Below are 26,594 nucleotides of genomic sequence, written 5' to 3' on the forward strand. Positions count from 1 at the left end.
ACAAAACTGATGCCTAGAGACGGGGTGACATGAGCCCATAATCTCTTATTCATTTCTTATATTTTTAGGAGACTGTTCTTACCAGATGTTCCTCGTGAATCTGTTCACTGCCCAGTGAGAACCAGTTGATAGGATCGAATCTTCCGTCCTCGATTGGGGACACTCGAAACAGACACCTATGATAAAATTGCGCCTCCAAACTCATCCTCGGAGACACTGTTGGGCCAGTGACCTCATCTCCTCCCCCCTCCCCCTCCTCCTCCTCCTCTTTCCTGACCCCTTCTACTTCTACTGTCATTGTGACGTCATTAGAAGCTTCTTTATTACACTCCGAGGCGTCGGAGATTTCGTTGTTCAAGTATGCGATGAGTGACTTCAAAGTGTCCTCTGTAGAGCCACTCATGGTGCCGCCCTCTTTCTGTGAGAAAAAAGCGGGATCATTTCTTTTCCTCATTTGGGAGATTATTATATTGATTTGGACTTGTTCAGTTATAAAATGTAGGTTGCTTTCTTTTTTTACGAGAACAAATCTGGGTCTATTCGCCTCACCACTTCCTTTCAAGTCAAAGCAAAACACTAACAGAATGAAATAGCGTTTTGCAAACTAAGTGTTCCACTACATGAGGACCACTATGATGGTTTCGAAGAAAAAACATCGCTACCTCTTTAAATGCATTCACTACAATAATTGTGAATTAAACAACAGCTTCCACCTTGTGATATAACTTAAAGCACAAACATAACCAACAGGCAATTGAAAAAGAAATCAACAACGAAAAAAAATACTAACGATAAAAAGATATTTGAAAAAGGTACAATTTCGAACTTCAGAGAAAAAATACATGGGAATATTTCACGGAACTTACTGAAAATTTTTGAAATGGAGTTTTTATTATTGTACTGTTGTATGAAACAAATAGCTTCGGTCGAATCATTTGATTAATTAATCTGCTAGTGGGAAAAAATGGCAGTGTATTATGATACTACGCTCCTCCGCTTGTACAACCAAGCAATAACTCCACAAACGCTTTTGAAAGTACTTCTTCTCTTACTAAACTTCTCCAAAGTGGACCTCAAAAACTAATTTGACACAGTTTGATAGCAGTTGGTTTAAGAATAATCAAGGGCTAGCATGTAAGAGTAATTTTAGCTTTCGCCGGCATATGAAAGTGGACAGAATGTTACATTAGATGTGGATATTGATTGCACTAGCCATTATCTTCTCCGGGTACTTCTCCAAGCTGTACTCGCCAGTGCCTGTAGACATCCCTAACAGAGTGCGCAGTTGTTCACCACTCAAAAATAGCCTCCTGTTCGAGCCCACAAAATCCTCCGACTGCTTGGAGCCTCGCAGTAAGTTCACAAACGACAAAAACGACTTCATGTTCACTTCTTCGCGCTGTGATTTCTGTTCACGGTGCAACTTCACCAACAACTTCCTCAGCGCATCCTGGTTTTCCAGCAGATAGCACTTCACAATCGAGAACACTTGATCATGGCAACACAGCAAGATGAGAGCTTTGATGGCGTGGTGAAAAGTAAACATGCTTTGGCTTTTGTTGCTGGCATGTTTGAAAATCTCCTCGCAAATAACCTTTGCTATGTTGCTGGGCGGTGTATTCGATTCAATTATGTCATCCGGTATGTAAGTGTGCGCGTGATCAAATGGGAGTAGGCTGACGGATGGATCACAGAGTGATTGCATAATGGTTATGACGTAATAGTTGATCTCGTTCTGCACGTGCATGTGTTGCGATGCGTCTTCGTCTGCAGAGTCGACGTCGAGGAACATGAGCATCTGCTCCACACACTGCGATATCTTCATCGCCTCAAACTGATCCTCACTGCACAGCAGCTGGATGAAGGCCGCCTTGCCTGCTGGCTGGGACACCGCGTGGTCCACGAACAGAAGCACCTGTCGCATCTGAAAACAAAACAAAACAAACCTGTCGCATCAATTAGCAACCCACTACAATTCATCAATCTAGCCATCCATACAGCTAAAATACCACGCATTTTACTATCTACGAAAACTGTTGGTTCTCTTCTGTTTTAAAGGATAAATTTGAGCAAGTGGTTCGTTGCAAACATATTTTTAGGCAGTAACCTGATTTTAAAAAATGCACCGACAAACATACTGACTGGGAGACTTTACCATTGGACCTACGGGTCCTTTTTCAGGCGAGTCGTATCCGAGCGGAAACTATATAGAACTTTTTGCACTTCATGAGAGATAATGTTTTGAAGGTATTGACTTCGAAAACATTACTTCAAAGCTGAAAAACATCGCCAACAGAGGGATGGAAAAGTGTAACAGAACAAAGACACCGGGAAAAAAAGATTGACAAAATTTGATAAAGAGGCTAAGACGAGCTTCGCATCACTTGCGATACAACGCAAACAAAAAAGTCGAAAAAATTTTTAAATGTCGAAAAAAACTAGGTAACCAAAATTTTCGTATGTCTACATAAAAATGACAACTAGGTGCCCAGCTTAAGCTGGAGGTATGTGTTTGAAATTGAACAAAGTTGCTAAAATGATGCGGCATGAAAGGCGTGATTTCAAAGACTGGACTTTGCCCAAAAACCTTAGTTGTCTACTAAAATAAGTCCAAAAGGTAGAAAATTTTGAGATAATCAATTTTCCCAAGGAGATGACATTTCTCTCACAAAAAACTAAGGAGCCGCAGCTTCAACAGGAACCATTATCGCAACCGGTTCTTTCAGTGTACCTTTTCATCTCAAATTTGATTCAGAAAATTTTACACAGAGCGAAGCAGAGCTTCGCAACACTTGCGATGCAAAAAAAAAATCTGAAAAACAAAGTTGAAAAAATAAATTGAAAAAAATTCTGAAAAATTACTTGAAAAAAACTCCAAAAAGATAAAACTATAAAAACTTCATGGTTGTATAAAAAAAGTTAATAAACAGCCTAAAAAAGATTTGAAAAGTAACTACCGAGCGGCAAAAAATTTTGGGTCAAAACCTGTTTGAGCCGAAAACAAAACTGTTGTCGTAACAACTTTCATTAAGTTTAAAAATTTTTAACGACCCATCGAATCTGAAACAAAAAATCGCATGCGAATTATTGTACCCTCGAAATTATGCAAAACAAGTTGACCGAACCCATACAACATGAACTGAAGCTGTTTGAAACTTTTAAAAAACCACACTTGGTAAATTTACTAATTACTAGCCTTTCAGATATAGTAACAAAAAAACTGTTTAAATTGGAACAAAACAAATGCTCTAGAAAGTAAGCCAAATCCTATATGAGATTTAAAAAATGGTGTTTGAAAAAAACGGGAAAGGAACCGGCCGGCAGACACTAGGGCGAAAACCACGAACCCTAGAAAAATTGAAACTTTTGAAAAAATAACTTAAACCTGAAACGGGCTTTATCTAATTACTACTCAAATTTTGTTTGTTTTATTTGAGTTTTCAAGAAACTGAGCATGAAAGAAGATCAAGGAGTCCAAGAGTTGAACTGATGAGTCCCGTGCCTAAAGTTATTTACGGGGACAAAAGTCTAGTGCTCGATTGCAATACCATTGCTTATCTCATCGGTAAAGAAAAATCTAAAAATTTCTAAAAACCGTCAAAAGGATTTCCAAAATACACGAATTTTGCTGCCAAAAGCAGCCTATGGCCGCTTTAGCAGAGAAGATTCCCAAAATCGGGTTTCTCGATCGAACACAACCTGAGAATTGGCACGGTTGTTTTAGCGTAAAATCAAAAAGTATGCAAATCTTCGCACTGTTTGAAGGCCAAAACTTTTTCTTAAACAAACTAAGCATACCCAGTTATAAACGCCAGCTTTCAACAACATGTTGTTGCGATTAAACCTATGATATCAGATTTGGCAGGATAGTTAGCGGGAAAAGTCCAAAAAACGGTCAACAAATAAAAAAACTGACATTTCAGAGACTCATAGCTTTTTGTGTGAAAAAAGGGCGGAGCCATTTATGGAGAAGAGAATCACTCAATCTGAAACCTCGATTGAACCCAAAGTCTCAGATTTGGGAGGGTAGTTCTCGAAAAATGTCAAAAAGTTTTGAAAAAAATCAAAACGTTGTCTTTTCCGAGGGCCACAACTTTTTGTGTCAGAAAAACTTGGTAGTAGTCCCATAAGCATACGGCCTTTTTGCAACTCGTTTTTTGAATTGAGCCCAAATCTCCAATATGACAGAATAGTTTCCGAGAAAATTCAAAAAGTTGAAGAAACGGTCAAAATTAAAAATGTGACTATTCCGGGCCATAACTTTATGTGTAAAAAAATAGGAGCGTATCCGCTCATGCAGGGAGCTTTTTGAAATCGCTCGCTCATTGGAACCAAAAACTCGGATTTGAGAGGGGTATTTTTCAAAAAAAAGTGGGTCAAATTTTCCCCGCAGATTTTTTCGAAGGCTGTAGACAGAGGGGCCAAGTAAAAAGAGACTCTAGTGGTGTATTACAAGCACACAGGGGAGTAGGAGGTCTTTCAATTGATACCTTTTTTAGCTATCAAATCAGTAAACATTTATGAGAAAAACTAAAAAATTTCCAATAAATTTTGAAATAATTTTCCGTTACAAAAAAATAAACTTCAACAAACCGATTGGTAAACATACAAACAACATGGAAAAAGCGTAGTGCAGAGTTTGGGGAGTGTTTGCCAATTGGTAAACATACCACCAACCTGAAAAATGCGGAGGGGAGTGTCTTCACTTTGTATGACCCTCAAAACGACCCAAAAATAGGTCTTTAAGCCTATATTAAATAGGCCGAAACATGTTTTGAAGCGAAACAAAAGCACACAAAGAAGGGATTACGAAGTCAAGGTCAGTAAAATTACAAATTGTAGGAATACAGCAAGCACTAAAATCAACATTAAAAAATGCCGGCAGAAAAAAAACAATTTCACGATGTGACAACTTAGCCGACAACATAAGCAGACAAATAATTGGCCGACAATTTTATTGGAAACAAAAAGTTTCTGGTTTAAAAAAATCAGATCCTGGACAGATTTTAACCAAGGACCTCTGCCGTCCCAGGCATAATTGTTACCTCCAGACTTAGTTGGCCGGGAACACATAGAAGTTGGAGTTCAATATGATCCAACATATATATGATTCTGTTAAATAAGTTGTTAACCCGAGAAAAGTCTATAGTCCAGTTTGATAACAATTGCTAGAGCGATTTCCAAATTTCGATATTATGAAAAAAAAACATATCAGGTTAAAGCTCGTTGAAATTCAAGAACAAAACATGATTGACACTTTTTTGATAGAATAGACGCAAATTAGTTTAAAAAAAAATTGACTATCTGCCTTTTTTTCCAGCTGGGAAATCTAAAAAATGGAATCCATTTTCAAAAATAGTATTCGGCCACGTTTTGCGCGCAATTTACGTTTTCGCAACTAGAGAGTGCAATTTGCCGACCTTTTAGCAAATGAAATTGAATTGAACTAAGCGAGTATATATGCTTGAATGCATTCATAAACGCACTACTATGTATGAAAGCACTTCTGTCGTTACGAAATGTAAAATGAGAACTATATAAGTGAAAATTACATTGATCTTTTACAAGAACCAGGCTTCAAAACACACACACATAAAACAAATTTGAGCGTGAACAAGTTCAAAATTTTTTCAAGGAAATAGCACGATCTATAACAGTAACAACCTAGCCAACAGACAGTTGGAAAAGAAAGAGCCAACGAACTCAAGGAAACAGACAAAAACCTGATTACTTTCTGAGATCTGGAAAAAAAATCCATTCTAAAAAAGAAAACGAGGCGAACTTGAAAAATCAAAAGTCCAACCACGAAAAACCAAAACTAAGCGTGAACAAAAGTTAAGACTAATAAACAAAAAAATCACCTATATGAAAGACCTGCAAAACAGTATTCACTACGTATATGACTATTTCAAATATTAAAAAAATACTGAAGTTAGTGGCACTTTAGCCGAAAAAATGTAGAGAGGCAAGTGACAACCCAAAGTACATAGCCAACTGACAGTTGGAAATTAATGAACGCAAGGAAACTGAACAAAAAAACTGACTAGGTTTTTGAAAACTTTCAAATTTTAAATTTCGAAAAAAAACTGATGGCCTTAAAGCTCTTTGAATTTAAAGAACACTTTATGATCAAAACTTTTTTGTTGCAAAAACCCAATTTGAGAAAACTGGATCAATAGGAAAAACTTTTAATTTGCTGGGAAATCTGATAATTAATTTCCATTTTCGAAATTAGAAGTCGATCACGTTTTCGGTGATTTTTACCTTTTTGCTGTTCGATAGTGGAGTTTGTCTTCCTTTTAACAATGGAAATGCACTGAACTTAAAAAGAAGTCAAAAGTCAAACCGCGAAAAATCAAAATTGAGCGTGAACAATTTTCTAGACTTTTTCCTGAAAACAAAAAATCACCAAGACATGTAAAAAAGTACTCACTACGTTCATTACTCTTGAATAGGTCTGTTTGCAATAACTATTAGGCAATTTCAAGGTGATCACGATGTCTCAAAAATCACTGGCGCTGATATTCGCATTGTGAAAAAAAAACCAGGCACAAATATCTTCCGAAAACAAACAACAAACAGTTGGAAAATACGTCAATGATCTAAGCAAATAGCCACCAGACAGTTGGAAAAAAGTCACGAACGCAACAAAAAATAGAAATACTGGCTTAGTTTTTGAAAAAAAAGCTTCAACTTTCAAATATATGGCTTTAAAGCTCTTTCAAATTCAGGAACAATTTTTTATAGACACAATTTTGATGAAAAAAAAAACCAATTTGAGAAAAACTGGATCAAGTTAAAGCGTGAAAAAACTTGAAAAAGAAAACAAATCATCACGTCCTATAAACGCGTCTTCACTACGTGCATTGAACCTTCTTCACTTCATCCTTCAACAATTAAAACCTATTGATCTTTCGGAAATACTTGAAAAAAATTCTATAAAGCAGTTCCTTGTCCAGCGTGTAACAGTTGACAAAACTGTGGCTGAATATAGACTCGCTATGAGCAATATATCTGATATTTTTAATGATATTTAGGTTGTAATTCAAGATAAGGTTAAGCATTTGCATATTTCAACAACTTTTGACTCATTTGAGTTTTGTTTATATCGTTTGGCAATTTTCATTCTGGAGTACGTTACTCAAAAATTTGTTCAATTGATATCAGTAAGAATTATCTTTTAAAGCTTCACTTATCAATCAAGTTCATCATTTAGAATTTTTAGAACTTAAGAGTTGTTTCTTGAAAAAGAAAAACAAATCCTCAAGTCCAATATCAGAGTCTTCAGTCTTCACTACGTGCATTGAATCTTCACCACTTCGTCCTTTTATATTTGAAACCTATTGATCTTCCGGAAATAATTGCAAATATTTCTGGAAAGCAGTTCGTTGTCCAGATTGTAACAAGTGACACAACTGTGGTTGAGTTTATTGACTCCCTAGATTTTGATATTTTTATTGATATTTGGGTAGTAATTTAAGATAAGGTTGAGCACTTGCACACTTCAACAACTGTTGACTTGTTGAAGTTTTGTTGATATCTGTTCGCACTTTTCTTGCTGGAGTACGTAACTCAAATGTTTTGTTCAATTGATTATCAGTAAAAATTATCTTTTACAGCTTCAGTTCATCAATCCAGTTTTTTGTTGGCAAAAAATAGCCTTCGAAAGCGTAGACTTTGGTTTGATGGGTATTTAAATTAATATAGACGGTTCACTTTCTGAAAACTAAAATCTATTTTGATTTTTTGTAGATGCATAGGCCAATATAACATATTTAAGATGAGGTTGCATAAGTTGTCACATTTAATTTACAGCTAACCTTAGTGTCCAACCTCATTTTCAATATAATATATTGGCTTATGCATCTACAAAAAACCGAAACAGAATTTAGTTTTGAGAAAGTGAAGCGTCTCTTAAAATTATACTAAATACCGAACAATCCGAAGTCAAAGGCTAAAATTTGACCAAAAAGTAGCATTTAGCACAATTAGTATAAAGTAAAGTGGAACATAGAGGAGAATAGAATAGGGAGGAACGGAAAAGTATAATTTCGAAGATAAAAAATGTCAGGAAACCAGGTTACCCAGGTTTGGGCTAAGTAAATTATGTAATTTTGGGTACGCTTCAAACTTCAAAAGAATAACTTTCAAATAATTGCATGGTTCTTCAAAACGAGTCGAAAATCAAGAGTAAAGTTAAAGCGAGTCAGAAAAAAAGACAGAAGCAGATAGACGGTTGTAAAAAAAGTTCAAGGAAAAAACTACTTTCTTTCCCAAATTTTCAAAATTTGAGTTTGACAGGAAACATTAGATCTTTTGGAAATTAAGAATAATTTATCTTTTTTTTAAATAGCCAAGAGACAAATGAACGCAATTATACAGAAAAAAGACTGACTTGTTTTTTTTTGGTTCCATGACATTCTACCCTATTCCAATCTACCCTCTGCTAATCTACCATATACTACTCTATCCTACATACCAATCTACCCTATACCAATCTACCCTATACCATTCTACCCTATAAATAAAGCAATTGAAACTTACCCCATCCTCTTGAAGTATCCGAAACAGTACATTTCCGAACAAATCAAAGAACCATTAATTGTGATCAAAGAATAACTGACGCATGTGAACAAAATATCAAAGCAACTTAAAACTTGCTTGTTCAAAATGGAAATGAGTTCAAAGCATGAACGAACAGAAATTTTAACCCAATTTTGCTATAGAAATGCGTTGCAGCTAGTTCTTAAACAAACAAAAGTCATATCACATCAAGTCGACATAGCTTTGCGGATAATCCATGTGTTTTAAAATCAAAAGTCCGAAAGATCAAATCACCAAGAAGTCAAAATTTGAACGAAATTCGAAAACTACTGAGGGTTTGACTAGTTGATCACAAAACGAGCGGTAGACCCCCCAGTACCAGGCTAAGGCGGTACTGGGGGGCGGGGTGAGGCAGAAGGTAAAATTCTTTTGATATTGGCCTCTATTACCTCCCAAAATATCAGCCCTCTACGGCCACGGGAACCTCAAAAAAAGTGTATTTTTTTTAAAAATGAAATTGAATTTTTGAAAAATTCATAAAATTTGTTGAAATAAACAGAGTCAGGAATGACTTAATTGCGCGATAGAATGCAAATATGTTAAAATAGAATCTTTGTTAAAATTTTTGCAAATGTTTTTCACTTTCTCATTCAATTCCCTGTACTTCTTGCGACTGGGGTTGCTGTTTCCCCCATTGCTTTCAATATATTGAATTTTTGATTGGCAGCATCCAATTTGATTTGTTCCAGAAAAGTGTGAACGGATGGGTGGTTTCCTTTAAACAGAGTAGCAACGCCAGGATGCCAGCCTTCTTCAGCATTTGTTGTCCTTATTAACCCAGCAGCTGCTTCTTCGGAATAATTCCAAAGGTTTACTGGAGAGAGGGTCGCGAGAACTCCTTCCGATGGTTTCGCCTTTTATGTAGGAGCGCTGGAAGTATGAGGCTACCTCATCAAGTTTCTCAGTTATGCTGTCGTCGAGATCAAATTTGTCAGACACTTTTTCGATTTCCTCAATAACCAAGTCAAAAGCAGCATTGACAATTTCAACTGGTACAAAACTTAGAGCTGGAAAGAAGCGCAACGAAAAATTGAAATTGTGATTAGTTTCGTACAGTAGTTTTAGGCCCACGTCGTTTAATTTCCGGTTGAACGCTTGACATAAATGAAAATAGCAGCCTTTCAGCAACACTCCGGTATGATTACTAGCGAAAGCGTTTAGTGCTGCACGTTCAAAATCGAGGAGAATGCGGTGAAGCTCGGTGTTTTCGGTGATGGCTGATAATCCCTTCAGTAGTTTTTTGTAAGTGTGCTCTGTTTTGTTTGGCAACAATGCATAAATGGAGGGGGGGGGATAAAATCCAGCGAGTTGAATATGGATGGTGTAAATTTGATAAAACTGAATAGGACAAGCTTTGAACGTTCTATCGCACAGCCACACATCTCGATGCAATATCAAGCTCTGGATATTGTCGCGATCTCCAAAAATCGACACCCTTTCTGGATCTTCAATGCCGCTATCGAAGACGCAAAAATCCTCGTGTTGCTTTGGTACTTCAAAATGTCTGTCGACAATGGGAGGCAATGTGGGTCTCTCATTTATCTTCTGTCGATTGAGGGCCCGATTAATCGCCGACCGGCAAGGAAGAGCTAATCGGACGGCTTTTTCTTCGGACAAAGACTGCAGGCCGTTTGCCATAATTATGCTTTTGATTGGTACTTGCTGAATTTTTGTGTCCTGTTTCATTTTCTGCACGAGAAGCCTTGCATCTGAACGACCGTTATCTCGGGTTATTCTTGGGAATAACCCGAGATAAAAAGCCGGATCATTACAAGCGTTCTCCGATTCTGTTGAGATAAACCCCAAGAAATTTGACTCATTTTGGTAAATGTTATTCCAAGGAAAATGGATATAATGATGTAATTTTGGTTTCATTTTTGTACGTGATTTTGAAAATTGGGGATTAAAACCTGTTAATTGAGACAAATTTCGGATTTTGAGGTTTAAATTGCGATTTAGTCCTTAGAACAATATCCTTAAGTGTAAGACTCAAATTGAGTCCAAAAATTTAGACTCAAATGAATTAACACGTGCTGTTATCTTTCCGATTCTAATTAGGACTTTGAAAGATTACATTAGTAATGCTCCAAATGGACACAGGTTTAACTGGTATATAGGGCAGATTAGTAGGGGATTAGTATAGGGTAGATTAGTATTGGGTAGATTGGTATGTAGGGTATAATGGCATAGGGTAGAATGGTATAGGGTAGTTTGGAATAGGGTAGAATGTCCTGCCACCGTTTTTTTGACAAAATCTTCTAGAACTTAGCCAACTGAAAGTTGGAAGAGTAGACATGAACGCAACGAAACCGATAAAAACCTACTTGTTTTTTCAAATTTTGAATTTCGAAGGAAAAAATAGATGGCCTGAAAGCTCTTTGAATTTGTAGAACAAATTATGAAATGAGAAAACACTTTGAGAAAACTGGATCAATAGGTAAAACTTTTATTTCCATTTTATCACGTTTTTCGTGGCCTTTATATTTTTGCTGTTCGATAGCGGACTTGCCTTCCTCTTAACAAAATAAATGCACTGAACTTGAAAACAAATCAAAAGTCAAACTCCGAAAAATCAAAATTGAGCGTGAACAAATTTTAAGACTTTTTCCTGAAAAAAGAAACAAAAAAATCAGCAAGACCTATATAAGAGTACTCACTACGTTCAATACTCTTAAACAATTTATGATTGGCATTTTTTGATAAAATTAACCCAATTTGAGACAGAGGCGAAATTATGACCAATAACGGTACTGGGAAAAACTGAATGAGTACAAAAAATTTGAGTCTGCATAATTTCTTAAGTGACGCACGCCACTTATGAGTCTACATAATTGCCAAGTGACGCAAGCCAACTATGACGCATTGACAAAGCCAGTCAATTTGAAAAAAGAAATTTACCAACTAACATGCCTCAAATTATAGAGCTGACGCATTATAACTAGTATACGAAAAAATTCATTAAAAAAATATCCGGTTGTACTTCTTAGCTGGTTATTGATCTTATGTACATACTGTAAGAAAGAACACTTTCAAAATGAACACTGGATCAAGTACATTTTCGCTGGGAAATCTGTAAATTAAGGGGCTGTATAGTGTTAAATTAGGCGACAATTTGGATAATATAAGTGTATACTTCAGAAAAACTCCCCCTAATTTTCCAGACAACATTGACAAGAAGCGGTTAAAGCCTACAAAACCGTTTGTCGGTTCAAGGTCACCGGCTTTGCGGCGATAACCGGCTCTAGTTTTCGTAAAGAGTCCTACCCTCCCTCTGTTGGCAAGCTCGCAACATGTTGGCACAAATGCAGCGGTCACTTTTTACCGTTGATTGGCTGTTTGAATAATATTACGTGTATTTTGTATGTAGAAATGGAAGGACGTAAGTAATCACATACAGTTGTTGCTAAAATGTACACTTTTTTAATCAAAATTGTTGCCTAATTTTGACAGTTTTATTTTCGCCTAATATAGTTTTCGCCTAAAATAGCCCAAATAAGAAATCAGCTTCGCCAGCAAAAAGTGAAAGCAAACTTCATCCATCTGAACTTTATGGAAGTGAACTGAATGAAATGAGTTTCGGAGGGAGCGTGTCTACCTGGTAGGTCCACTTCCTGTCTGCGAACTGGTTGCTGTGAGCCAATCCGTTGAGGTTCAAGAAGCGGTCGACGAAGCAATGAATCACCACTTGGGCCAACTCCCCACACAAGTCCGCGATCTAAGTCAATCAACCAAACTACAAGTTGACTCGCTTCTCAGGAAACAAACAATCGCTGCAATTTATGCTTCAGGTAAGAAGAATACCGAGTGGTAGCTGGTTTCTACGAGGAAAAAGCACAACTGTGAGTGCCTTTCAGATTTTTTAACGCAAAACAGTAGGTTACACATTTAAGATTAGAGATGGGTGAGAAGGAGTGAAGGAAAGAGGAAGAGGAAGTGAAGAGAGACTAGAAGAGAATGTACCTGCCACGCAACCCTCTTCAGAATGGAGCAGAGGTGAGTGTTGGCAGAGTCGATGAGTTTGGTGAACAAGTGAGCCACCAGCTTAGCATGTGGCACCAGGTGAGCCCCCCACTTCACTCTGTTCTCACGCAGGAACCTCAGCTCCGTCTCCTTCAGAGGGGTGGCAGTCATTATGGGCAGCGGCAGTGGCAGCAGTTGGGAGAGAGTGGCCAGCCCGGGGATGACGAAAGAGGGTAGGGAGAGGATGTGCTGCAGCACTCTCTCCAGCATCAGAGTCCAACCAGCATCCGAACTTGCTTCTTTCTCATCCTCTAAAGTCAATACAGTTGTCAACGCACCAGTTGTCGCACCAATTTCAACTCCCTTCCTGCTTGCTCCACTCGCATCTCCCAAATAAAAACAAATCAATAACTCATAAATGATTCAAGTGTGATAGTGAAGCTTGTATTCAAATTAACAAATGAAATGCACTGAATTTATCAATAGCAGATCGAGTGAAATGATCCAGCCAGCAAATTCAGTATAAATGTTTAAAAAAAATTGAGAACATTCGAGCAAAATATCATTTCAACGTCCATTAAAAGATTATCTTCATTTGAAATCTGAAAGAACACAGGAACACCAGAAGCAAAAAAAAACAGAACTATAGAAAATGGACACTTCGTTTTAAATGCTGAAAAAAGATGCTCTTTTGATCCTGCAAACATGGTGGCGTCCCTCATGCTGGAGGGACCGAATGCTTGAAACTTATTTCAGCTTATTTTCAGCCAATCAGAATTGAGTATTTAAAATCTCAGTGAAATCGCGAAAATCTGAAAGTAAGCAAATAAAACCAAGCCATTACTGTTAATATTGACCGATTATATAATAAGCAGATGAATGAGATTAGTGCCGGATCGGAGACGGATTGGAATATTTTTTTTATTTCTAGAATACCGATTTACGAAAAATGGATAAAAAAAACTAAATTTATCATACTTGCACCGATTATATCTGCATCTAGCAAATTTATTATGTTATCATTTTCGGTTAATTTTGACTTCGATTTTGTGAGAAAGGCATTTAGCCAATAGGAACTGTTAGCGATTTAGATTGGTTGAAATTTTTCCAGCATTCGGTCCCTCCAGCATGAGAACCCTCCCCTGCTAACATATTCAACCCATACAAAACTCGGTATAATTGTCAAAAAATTGACACTGCTGAAAACCTCAGTACATTGCAGAATCAATCGAATGAACCCAAGAGTTTCAAACTAAGATTATTTGTCTGCAAAATAGTTCTCGTGGAAATTGCAAAACCAATCGGATCATTTCAACGTCGACTACCAAATTCCAGAAAGCAAAAAAATACAGACAACTTATTAGTTTTTAATGAAAAGTAATGACAAAAACGATCATTGAACAACAGCTTGAGTACGAGACCAAAGCATCGTGTACCAGACTCCGGAAATATATTTTGGTTGTGGTTTTTTCAAGTTGAATTTTAATGGATGGTACGACAACATCTGATGTTAGACAATAAATTGAGTAAGAGGATCCCGGCAGCGAAAACATCAGTATAAATGGGTAATCATTCGATCAGCGTTAGTGACGAAAAACATCAGTTCAATCTACAATTTAAAACCATGCCCCTAATGTAAGAGAACCAGTGAAGCCTCGAGTAAAATAACATTACGTCTAGTGAAAAAAAAAACATTTTCCATCAAAGCCTGGCAATCAACAAACAAAGAAACACCGGATGCTTAAAAAAATCATCCTAATTTTGTTCAATTAAACGCAGGATCTAATTCACAAATGCCAGTTTTTTTGTGCTTCCGATACTCTTTTGATCATTGAATACCAGACTGTGAATTAGATATTTCGTTCTAATTGATCAAAAAAAGACGATTTGTAATTCGAGCAAACATATTCAACTTATAAAAAACTAAATTAACATATCCTTAATAAAGTCAAAAACTTCACTTTATTCGAAAATCAAGCAATTGAAATCAAGAGACCCAAAATAGTAAAATTTTTGTTAAGCTTAGCTTAACTGGAGATTAGAAACAGAATCGGACCATTCACAAATCGGGTACCTAAATCCACAAAGGGAAATCAACCCAGAATCGAAAATCAGCTGTTGTTTCATGGCTGACAAAATCTTTTGATATACAACCGATTGAGTCAAACAACCCAGGCAGCTTAAGCAAAAATATCATTGGTTAATCATATATTCAGTGACAGTGACAAAAAAACAACAGTTTACAATTCATAAACCATGTCTATTAGATAAAACAACCAGTGAAACCTCGCGTAAAATATCAATCACACGTCTTGTAAAAAAAATCTCCATTTCAAGTCTGGTATTCACAGGACACCGGAGTATCGGAAGAACAAAAAAGCTGGCTTTTGTGAATTAGATCCTTCGTTTTGACTAATCAAAATCAAGATGATTTGTAAATCGAGCAAACACAATCAACTTATTCAAAAAGCGGTGTAAAAAACCCTTGATCGTGACAAAGCCTCAGTTCATTGCAGAAGCAAGCAAATGAATTCGAGAGCCCCAAAAGCATAGCTTGAGTGGAAACTAAAAAAAGAGGACACTTTGCAAATCGAGTACCAGAATCCAGAAAACAAAAACAAAAACAAAATGATAACTTAGCTTTATTTTATGCTGGTACGATAAATTTTTTGTTGAACAGAATGAGTTTTATTATCCAGGCATCCAAAACATCAGAAAAAATGTGTAGTCATTTGATCAGTGGTAGTGACGAAAAACATCAATTTAATTTAAAATTCAAAAGCCATGCCAAAAAGTAAAAAAATCAGGCAACCTCGAAATAAAAATGTTTAAAAATTAAATAAGGGAACTTTCCATTAAAAAATGTTGTAATTAACGAACAAAGGAACATCTCAAGCAAAAAAAACAGAACTCAGACAATAAGATATTTTGTTTTAATTAATAAAAACCAAAATGATTTTTAAGTCGACCAAACATATCAAGTTTAACAAAACTCAGTTAAGAAATCCTTGATAGTGACAAAACCTCAGTTCATTGCAGAATCTGACTATAAAAATCAAGAGCCCCAAAAAGGTTTATTTTTGTAAAGCATACTTGAGTGGAAATTAAAAAAGGGACACTTTGCAAATCGAGTACCAGAATTCAGTAAACAAAAACGAAACCAAAATGAAAACTTAGCTTGATTTTATCCTGGTACGACAAATTTTTTGCTGAATAGAATGAGTGTTTTATTATCCAGGCATCCAAAACATCAGAAAAAAAAGTAAAATCATTTAATCAGAGGTAGTGACGAAAAACATCAATTTAATTTAAAATTCAAAAGCCAAGCCAAAAAATCAGGCAACCTCGAAACAAATATTGTTTAGAAATTAGATAAGGAAAATGTCCCTTAAAATCTTGTAATTAACAAATAAAGAAACAACGAAGCAAAATAAAACAGAACTTAGAGAATAAGATACTTTGTTTTGATTAATCAAAACCAAGATGATTTGTAAGTCGAGCGAACACATTCAACTTATTCAAAAGTCAGTTAAAAAAATAATTGATAATGACAAAACCTCAGTTCATTGCAGAATCAAGCAATTGAAATCAAGAGACCCAAAATAGCAAAAAAAATTTGTTAAGCTTAGCTTAAGTGGAGATTAGGAACAGAATCGGACCATTCACAAATCGAGTACCTAAATTCGCAAAGGAAATGAACCTAGTATCGAAAATCAGCTGTTGTTTCATGACTGAAAAAATCTTTAGAATATACAACCGATTGAGTCAAAAATCCCAGGCAGCTAAAACGAAAATATCATTGAGTAATCATATATTCAGTGACAGTGACAAAAAAACAACAGTTTACAATTCATAAACCATGTCTATTAGATAAAACAACCAGTGAAACCTCGCGTAAAATATCAATCACACGTCTTGTAAAAAAAATCTCCATTTCAAGTCTGGTATTCACAGGACACCGGAGTATCGGAAGAACAAAAAAGCTGGCTTTTGTGAATTAGATCCTTCGTTTTAACTAATCAAAATCAAGATGATTTGTAAGTCGAATAAACAATCAAATTATTCAAAAAGCAGTTTAAAAAATCCTTGATCGTGACAAAGCCTCAGTTCAATGCAGAGTCAAGCAAAAGATGAGAGCTCCAAGAAAGGATCACTTTTGTTAAGCATAGCTTGAGTGGAAACTAAAAAATGGACGTTTTGCAAATCGAGTACCAGAATCCAGAAAACAAAAACGAAACCAAAATGAAAACTCAGCTTAATTTACGCTGCTACGACAAATTTTTTGTTGAACAGAATGAGTTTTATTATCCAGGCATCAAAAACATCAGAAAAAAAGTGTAATCATTTAATCAGTGGTAGTGACGAAAAACATCAATTAATTTAAAATTCAAAAGCCATGCCCAAGAGTAGAAGAAAAAAAAATCAGGCAGACTCGAAATAAATATTGTTTTAAAATTAAATAAGGAAATATTCCATTCAAATCTTGTAATTAATGAACAAAGGAACATCTGAAGCAAAATAAAAACAGAACTCAGACAATAAGATATTTCGTTTTATTCAATAAAAACCGAGATGACTTGTAAGTCGAGCAAACACATCAACTTCAACAAAACTCAGTTAAAAAATCCTTGATAAGGACAAAACCTCAGTTCATTGCAGAATCTGGCTAAATCATTCAAGAGCCCCAAAAAGGCTTATTTTTGTTAACCATAGCTTGAGGGGAAACTAGAACAAGAATCGGATACTTTGCAAATCGAGTACCAGAATCCAGAAAACAAAAACGAAACACAACCAACACTGAGCTGAATTTAATGGCCGGTACGACAGAAACTTTTGTTGAAGCGAATTAGTAATATGATCCATGCATCAAAACCATTAGAATTAAAGGGTAATCACATATTCAGTGGTAGTGACGAAAAACATCAGCTAAATTTACAAATAACAAGCCAAGCCTATCAGTAAAAAAACAGTGCTCCTCGAAAGAAATATCGTTTAAAAATTAAGTATAGAGTTTTTCCATCGAAATCTTGTAACTAACAAACAAAGGAACACCTGAAGCAAAAAAAACGAAATCGCAGAATAAGATAATTCGTTTTAATTAATCAAAACCAACTTGATTTGTAAGTCGAGCAAACACATCAACTTATACAAAACTCAGTTAAAAAATCCTTGATAGTGACAAAACCTAAGTTCATTGCAGAGTCGGGCCAAATATTTCAAGAGCGCCAAGTTAGGATTATTTTTTTAAGCATAGCTTGAGTGGAAACTAGAAAAAGAATCGGACACTTTGCAAATCGAGTACCAGAGTCCAGAAAACAAAAACGAACTAAAATCACAACTTAGCTGAATTTTATGGCTGGTACGACAATTGCTTTGTTGAAAAGCATGAGTTAGATGATCCAGGCATCAACAACATCAGAAAAAAAGAGCAATCTTTTAATCAGTGGCAGTGATGAAAAACATCAGTTTAATTTACAATTTAGAAGCCATACCTAGAAGTATAAAAAAACTAGTGCAACCTCGAAAGAAATATTTAGAAATTAGATGAAGGAAAATTTCCATTAAAATCTTGTAATTAACAAATAAAGGAACACGGGAAGCAAAATAAAACAGAACTCAGAGAATAAGATACTTTGTTTTAACTAATCAAAACCAAGATGATTTGTAAGTCGAGCGAACACATTCAACTTATTCAAAAGTCAGTTAAAAAATCATTGATAGTGACAGGACCTCAGTTCATTGAACAATCAAGCAAATGAGCTCAAGAGCCCCAAAAGAGAACTATTTTTGGCAAGCATAGCTTGAGTGGAAACTATAAACAGAATCGGACACTTCACAAATCGAGTACAAGAATCCAGAAAATAAAAACGAACCAAAAACTAAACTTAGCAGAATTTTATGCTAGTACGACGAATAATTTGTTGAACAGAGTGAGTTATATGATTCAGGCTTCAGAAACATCACAAAAAAGGGTATTCAATTAATCAGTGGTAGTGACGAAAAACATCAGCTCAATTTACAATTCACAAGCCAAGCCTGTTATTCAAAAAAACAGTGCATCCTCGAAAGAAATATCGTTTAAAAATTAAGTATAGAATTTTTTCATTAAATTCTTGTAATTAACGAAAAGAGGAAAACCTGTAGCAAAAAAGAAACAAAATTAGAGAATAATATAACTCGTTTTAATTAATTACAACCAAGATGATTTGTAAGCCGAGCAAACACATCAATTGATACAAAGCTCAGTTAAAAATCCTTTTTAGTGACAAAACCTCAGTTCATTACAAAAGCTGGCCAAATAATTCAAGAGCCTGAAAATAGGATTATTTAAAGTATAGCTTGAGTGGAAACTAAAAAAAAAATCGGACACTTTGCAAATCGAGTATCAGAATCCGGAAAACAAAAACGAACCAACATCAAAACTTAGCTGAATTTTATGGTTGGTACGACAAAATCTTTTGTTGAACAGAATGAGTAATATGATTCAGGAATCAAAAGACTCCAAATAAATGGGTAACCATATATTCAGTGGCAGTGACGAAAAACAGCATCTCAATTTACAATTAACAAGCCAAGCCTATGAAAAACAGAGCATCCTCGAAAGAAATATCGTTTAAAAATAAAGTAAAGAGTTATTCCAATAAAACCTTATAATCAACGAACAAAGGAACACCCGAAGAAAAAAAAACAGAACTCAGAGAATAAGCTTTTTGGTTTTAAACAATCAAAAGCAAGATGATTTGTAATTCGAGCAAACACATTCAACTTATTCAAAAGTCAGTTAAAAAAATCATTGATAATGACAAAACCTCAGTTCATTGCAGAATCAAGCAATTGAAATCAAGAGACCCAAATTAGTAAAAAAAAATTTGTTAAGCTGAGCTTAAGTGGAGATTAGAAACAGAATCGGACCATTCACAAATCGAGTACCTAAATTCGCAAAGGAAATGAACCTAGAATCGAAAATCAGCTGTTGTTTCATGACTGAAAAAATCTTTTGATATACAACCGATTGAGTCAAACATCCCAGGCAGCTAAAACGAAAATATCATTGAGTAATCATATATTCAGTGACAGTGACAAACAACAGTTTACAATTCATAAACCATGCCTATTGGATAAAACAACCAATGAAACCTCGCGTAAAACATCGCTCAGACGTTTTGTATAAAATTACCTTCATGTCAAGTCTGGTATTCAAAGGACACAGGAGTATTGGAAGCAAAAAAAAATGGCTTTTGTGAAATAGATCCTTCGTTTTAACTAATCAAAATCAAGATGATTTGTAAGTCGAGCAAGCAATCAAATTATTCAAAAAGCAGTTTAAAAAATCCTTGATCGTGACAAAGCCTCAGTTCATTGCAGAATCAAGCAAATGATGAGAGCTCCAAGAAAGGATCACTATTGTTAAGCATAGCTTGAGTGGAAACTAAAAAAGGGACGTTTTGAAAATCGAGTACAAGAATCCAGAAAACAAAAACGAACCAAAATCAAAACTGAGCGGAAATTTATGGCTGGTTTTATGAAACTTTTATTTATAGCGAATGAGTAATCTGATCCAGGCATCAAAAACATCAGAATAATTGGGTAATCATATATTCAGTGGTAGTGACGAAAAACATCAGCTCAATTTACAATTAGCAAGCCAAGCCTGTAAGTAAAAAAAAAGTGCATCCTCGAAAAAAAATATCGTTTAAAACTTGAGTAAAGCAATTTTTCATTAAAATCTTGTAATTAACAAACAATGGAACACATGAAGCAAAAAAAACAGAACTCAGAGAATAATATATTTCGTTTTAATTAATCAAAACCAAGAAGATTTGTAAGTCGAGCGAACACATTCACCTTATTCAAAACTCAGTTAAAAAGTCCTTTCAAAACTCAGTTAAAAAGCCCTTGATAGCATCAACAGGTCATTGCAGAATCTGGCCAAATAATTCCAGAGCCTGAAATTAGGATTATTTTAACCATAACTTGAACGGAAACTAGAAAAAGAACCGGACACTTTGCAAATCGAGTACCAGAGTCCAGAAAACAAAAACGAGCCAAAATCACAACTAAGCTGTATTTTATGGCTAGTACGACATTTATTTTGTTGAACAGAATGAGCTATAGAAGCCATGCCTTTAAAAAGAAAAAAACCAGTGCAACCTGGAAATAAATATTGTTTAAAATTAAGCAACGAAATTTTTACATTGAAATCTTGTAATTAACAAACCATGGAACATCTGAATTAAAACAAAAACAGAACCCAGAGAAAGAGTTATTTGTTTTTAAGTAATCGAAAGCAAGATGATTTGTAAGTCGAGCATACACATTCAACTTATTCAAAAGTCAGTTTAAAAAATCTTTGATTTTGACAAAACCTCAGCTCATTGCAGAATCTGGCAATATAAATCAGCAGGTCCAAAAGAAGATTGTTTTTGTTAAGCATAGCTTGATTGGAAACTAGAAAAAGAATCGGACACTTTGAAAATCGAGTACCAGAATCTAGAAAAACAAAAACGAACCAAAATCAAAACTTAGCTGAAATTTATGGCTGGTTCGACAGAAACTTTTGTTGAAGCGAATGAAAAATATGATTCAGGCATCAAAAACATGAGAAAAAATGGGTAATCATATATTCAGTGGTAGTGACGGAAAACATCAGCTCAATTTACAATTAAAAAGCCATGCCTATAATTTATAAGAAAACAAAGCAACCTTGAAAGAAAGATCGTTTAAAAATTAGGCAAAGAATTTTTCCACTAACAACTTGCAATTAACCAACAAACGAACACCTGCAAACGAATTCACCTGCAAACGAATTAACCAACAAACGAATTAACCAACAAACGACAATTATTTTGTTAAACAGAATGAGTTATAAAAGCCATGCCTTTAAAAAGAAAAAAACCAGTGCAACCTGGAAATAAAAATTGTTTAAAATTAGGCAACAAAATTTTTCCATTGAAATCTTGTAATTAACAAACCATGGAACACCTGAATTAAAACAAAAACAGAACCCAGAGAAAAAGTTATTTGTTTTTAAGTAATCGAAAGCAAGATGATTTGTAAGTCGAGCATACACATTCAACTTATTCAAAAGTCAGTTTAAAAAATCTTTGATTTTGACAAAACCTCAGCTCATTGCAGAATCTGGCAATATAAATTAACAGGTCCAAAAGAAGATTGTTTTTGTTAAGCATAGCTTGATTGGAAACTAGAAAAAGAATCGGACACTTTGAAAATCGAGTACCAGAATCTAAAAAAAACAAAAACGAACCAAAATCAAAACTTAGCTGAAATTTATGGCTGGTTCGACAGAAACTTTTGTTGAAGCGAATGAAAAATATTATTCAGGCATCAAAAACATGAGAAAAAATGGGTAATCATATATTCAGTGGTAGTGACGGAAAATATCAGCTCAATTTACAATTAAAAAGCCATGCCTATAATTTATAAGAAAACAAAGCAACCTTGAAAGAAAGATCGTTTAAAAATTAGGCAAAGAATTTTTCCACTAACAACTTGCAATTAACCAACAAACGAACACCTGCAAACGAATTCACCTGCAAACGAATTAACCAACAAACGAATTAACCAACAAACGACAATTATTTTGTTAAACAGAATGTGTTATAAAAGCCATGCCTTTAAAAAGAAAAAAACCAGTGCAACCTGGAAATAAAAATTGTTTAAAATTAGGCAACAAAATTTTTCCATTGAAATCTTGTACTTAACAAACCATGGAACACCTGAATTAAAACAAAAACAGAACCCAGAGAAAAAGTTATTTCTTTTTAAGTAATCGAAAGCAAGATGATTTGTAAGTCGAGCATACACATTCAACTTATTCAAAAGTCAGTTTAAAAAATCTTTGATTTTGACAAAACCTCAGCTCATTGCAGAATCTGGCAATATAAATTAACAGGTCCAAAAGAAGATTGTTTTTGTTAAGCATAGCTTGATTGGAAACTAGAAAAAGAATCGGACACTTTGAAAATCGAGTACCAGAATCTAAAAAAAACAAAAACGAACCAAAATCAAAACTTAGCTGAAATTTATGGCTGGTTCGACAGAAACTTTTGTTGAAGCGAATGAAAAATATTATTCAGGCATCAAAAACATGAGAAAAAATGGGTAATCATATATTCAGTGGTAGTGACGGAAAATATCAGCTCAATTTACAATTAAAAAGCCATGCCTATAATTTATAAGAAAACAAAGCAACCTTGAAAGAAAGATCGTTTAAAAATTAGGCAAAGAATTTTTCCACTAACAACTTGCAATTAACCAACAAACGAACACCTGCAAACGAATTCACCTGCAAACGAATTCACCTGCAAACGAATTAACCAACAAACGAATTAACCAACAAACGACAATTATTTTGTTAAACAGAATGTGTTATAAAAGCCATGCCTTTAAAAAGAAAAAAACCAGTGCAACCTGGAAATAAAAATTGTTTAAAATTAGGCAACAAAATTTTTCCATTGAAATCTTGTACTTAACAAACCATGGAACACCTGAATTAAAACAAAAACAGAACCCAGAGAAAAAGTTATTTCTTTTTAAGTAATCGAAAGCAAGATGATTTGTAAGTCGAGCATACACATTCAACTTATTCAAAAGTCAGTTTAAAAAATCTTTGATAGTGACAAAACATCAGTTCATTGTAGAATCAAGCAAATGAACTCAAGAGCCCCAAAAGAGAACTATTTTAGGTAAGCATAGCTTGAGTGGAAACTATAAACAGAATCGGACACTTCACAAATCGAGTACGATAATCGAGAAAACAAAAACGAACCAAAATCACAACTAAGCTGAATTTCATGTCTGCTATGGCAAATATTTTGTTAAAGAGAATGAGCTATAGAAGCCGTGCCTTTAAAAAGAAAAAAACCAGTGCATCCTGGAAATAAATATTGTTTAAAATTAAGCAACGAATTTTTTACATTGAAATCTTGTAATTAACAAAACATGGAACACCTGAATTAAAACAAAAACAGAACCCAGAGAAAAAGTTTTTTCTTTTTAAGTAATCGAAAGCAAGATGATTTGTAAGTCGAGCATACACATTCAACTTATTCAAAAGTCAGTTTAAAAAATCTTTGATAGTGACAAAACATCAGTTCATTGTAGAATCAAGCAAATGAACTCAAGAGCCCCAAAAGAGAACTATTTTTGGTAAGCATAGCTTGATTGGAAACTATAAACAGAATCGGACACTTCACAAATCGAGTACGATAATCGAGAAAACAAAAACGAACCAAAATCACAACTAAGCTGAATTTCATGTCTGCTACGGCAATTATTTTGTTAAAGAGAATGAGCTATAGAAGCCGTGCCTTTAAAAAGAAAAAAACCAGCGCAACCTGGAAATAAATATTGTTGAAAATTAAGCAACGAATTTTTTACATTGAAATCTTGTAGATAACAAAACATGGAACACCTGAATTAAAACAAAAACAGAACCTAGAGAAAAAGTTTTTTCTTTTTAAGTAATCGAAAGCAAGATGATTTGTAAGTCGAGAATACACATTCAACTTATTCAAAAGTCAGTTTAAAAAATCTTTGATAGTGACAAAACCTCAGCTCATTGCAGAATCTGGCAATATAAATCAACAGGTCCAAAAGATGATTATTTTTGTTAAGCATAGCTTGAGTGGAAACTAGAAACAGAAACGGACAATTTGCAAATCGAGTACCAGAATCCGGAAAACAAAAACGAACCAAAATCACAACTGAGCTGAATTTTATGGCTGGTACGACAATTATTTTGTTAAGCAAAATGAGTTATAGAAGCCATGCCTTTAAAAAGAAAAAAACCAGTGCAACCTGGAAACAAATATTGTTTAAAATTAAGCAACAAAATTTTTCCATTGAAATCTTGTAATTAACAAACCATGGAACACCTGAATAAAAACAAAAACAGAACCCAGAGAAAAAGTTATTTCTTTTTAAGTAATCGAAAGCAAGATGATTTGTAAGTCGAGCATAAACATTCAACTTATTCAAAAGTCAGTTTAAAAAATCTTTGATAGTGACAAAACATCAGTTCATTGTAGAATCAAGCAAATGAACTCAAGAGCCCCAAAAGAGAACTATTTTTGGTAAGCATAGCTTGAGTGGAAACTATAAACAGAATCGGACACTTCACAAATCGAGTACGATAATCGAGAAAACAAAAAAGAACCAAAATCACAACTAAGCTGAATTTCATGTCTGGTACGACAATTATTTTGTTAAAGAGAATGAGCTATAGAAGCCGTGCCTTTAAAAAGAAAAAAACCAGTGCAACCTGGAAATAAATATTGTTTAAAATTAAGCAACCATATTTTTACATTGAAATCTTGTAATTAACAAAACATGGAATACCTGAATTAAAACAAAAACAGAACCTAGAGAAAAAGTTTTTTCTTTTTAAGTAATCGAAAGCAAGATGATTTGTAAGTCGAGAATACACATTCAACTTATTCAAAAGTCAGTTTAAAAAATCTTTGATAGTGACAAAACCTCAGTTCATTGAAGAATCAAGCAAATGAGCTCAAGAGCCCCAAAAGAGAACTATTTTTGGTAAGCATAGCTGGAGTGGAAACTATAAACAGAATCGGACACTTCACAAATCGAGTACGATAATCGAGAAAACAAAAACGAACCAAAATCACAACTAAGCTGAATTTCATGTCTGGTACGACAATTATTTTGTTAAAGAGAATGAGCTATAGAAGCCGTGCCTTTAAAAAGAAAAAAACCAGTGCAACCTGAAATATTGTTTAAAATTAAGCAACCATATTTTTACATTGAAATCTTGTAATTAACAAAACATGGAATACCTGAATTAAAACAAAAACAGAACCTAGAGAAAAAGTTTTTTCTTTTTAAGTAATCGAAAGCAAGATGATTTGTAAGTCGAGAATACACATTCAACTTATTCAAAAGTCAGTTTAAAAAATCTTTGATAGTGACAAAACATCAGTTCATTGTAGAATCAAGCAAATGAACTCAAGAGCCCCAAAAGAGAACTATTTTTGGTAAGCATAGCTTGATTGGAAACTATAAACAGAATCGGACACTTCACAAATCGAGTACGATAATCGAGAAAACAAAAACGAACCAAAATCACAACTAAGCTGAATTTCATGTCTGCTACGGCAATTATTTTGTTAAAGAGAATGAGCTATAGAAGCCGTGCCTTTAAAAAGAAAAAAACCAGTGCAACCTGGAAATAAATATTGTTGAAAATTAAGCAACGAATTTTTCCATTGAAATCTTGTACTTAACAAACCATGGAACACCTGAATTAAAACAAAAACATAACCCAGAGAAAAAGTTATTTCTTTTTAAGTAATCGAAAGCAAGATGATTTGTAAGTCGAGCATACACATTCAACTTTTTCAAAAGTCAGTTTAAAAAATCTTTGATAGTGACAAAACATCAGTTCATTGTAGAATCAAGCAAATGAACTCAAGAGCCCCAAAAGAGAACTATTTTAGGTAAGCATAGCTTGAGTGGAAACTATAAACAGAATCGGACACTTCACAAATCGAGTACGATAATCGAGAAAACAAAAACGAACCAAAATCACAACTAAGCTGAATTTCATGTCTGCTATGGCAACTATTTTGTTAAAGAGAATGAGCTATAGAAGCCATGCCTTTAAAAAGAAAAAAACCAGTGCAACCTGGAAACAAATATTGTTTAAAATTAAGCAACAAAATTTTTCCATTGAAATCTTGTAATTAACAAACCATGGAACACCTGAATAAAAACAAAAACAGAACCCAGAGAAAAAGTTATTTCTTTTTAAGTAATCGAAAGCAAGATGATTTGTAAGTCGAGCATAAACATTCAACTTATTCAAAAGTCAGTTTAAAAAATCTTTGATAGTGACAAAACATCAGTTCATTGTAGAATCAAGCAAATGAACTCAAGAGCCCCAAAAGAGAACTATTTTTGGTAAGCATAGCTTGAGTGGAAACTATAAACAGAATCGGACACTTCACAAATCGAGTACGATAATCGAGAAAACAAAAACGAACCAAAAT

General features: G+C 34.5%; 1 protein-coding gene across 1 annotated transcript in view; it reads right to left on the reverse strand.

Annotated features, from left to right (window-relative positions):
• LOC134843729 (protein virilizer homolog) overlaps nucleotides 1–26,594 on the reverse strand; it is a 550,828-nt gene that overhangs the window by 70,333 nt on the left and 453,901 nt on the right. The window contains exons 18-21 of the mRNA XM_063859975.1: nucleotides 12,565–12,875; nucleotides 12,200–12,319; nucleotides 1,214–1,924; nucleotides 83–418 (exon numbers count right to left, since the gene is read on the reverse strand). Coding sequence (XP_063716045.1) covers nucleotides 83–418; nucleotides 1,214–1,924; nucleotides 12,200–12,319; nucleotides 12,565–12,875 — 1,478 coding nt within the window. The remainder of the gene's footprint in view (nucleotides 1–82; nucleotides 419–1,213; nucleotides 1,925–12,199; nucleotides 12,320–12,564; nucleotides 12,876–26,594) is intronic.

The sequence above is a fragment of the Symsagittifera roscoffensis genome, chromosome 4 (assembly GCF_963678635.1).
Source record: "Symsagittifera roscoffensis chromosome 4, txSymRosc1.1, whole genome shotgun sequence".
In the NCBI taxonomy this organism is placed as follows: Eukaryota; Metazoa; Xenacoelomorpha; order Acoela; family Convolutidae; genus Symsagittifera; species Symsagittifera roscoffensis.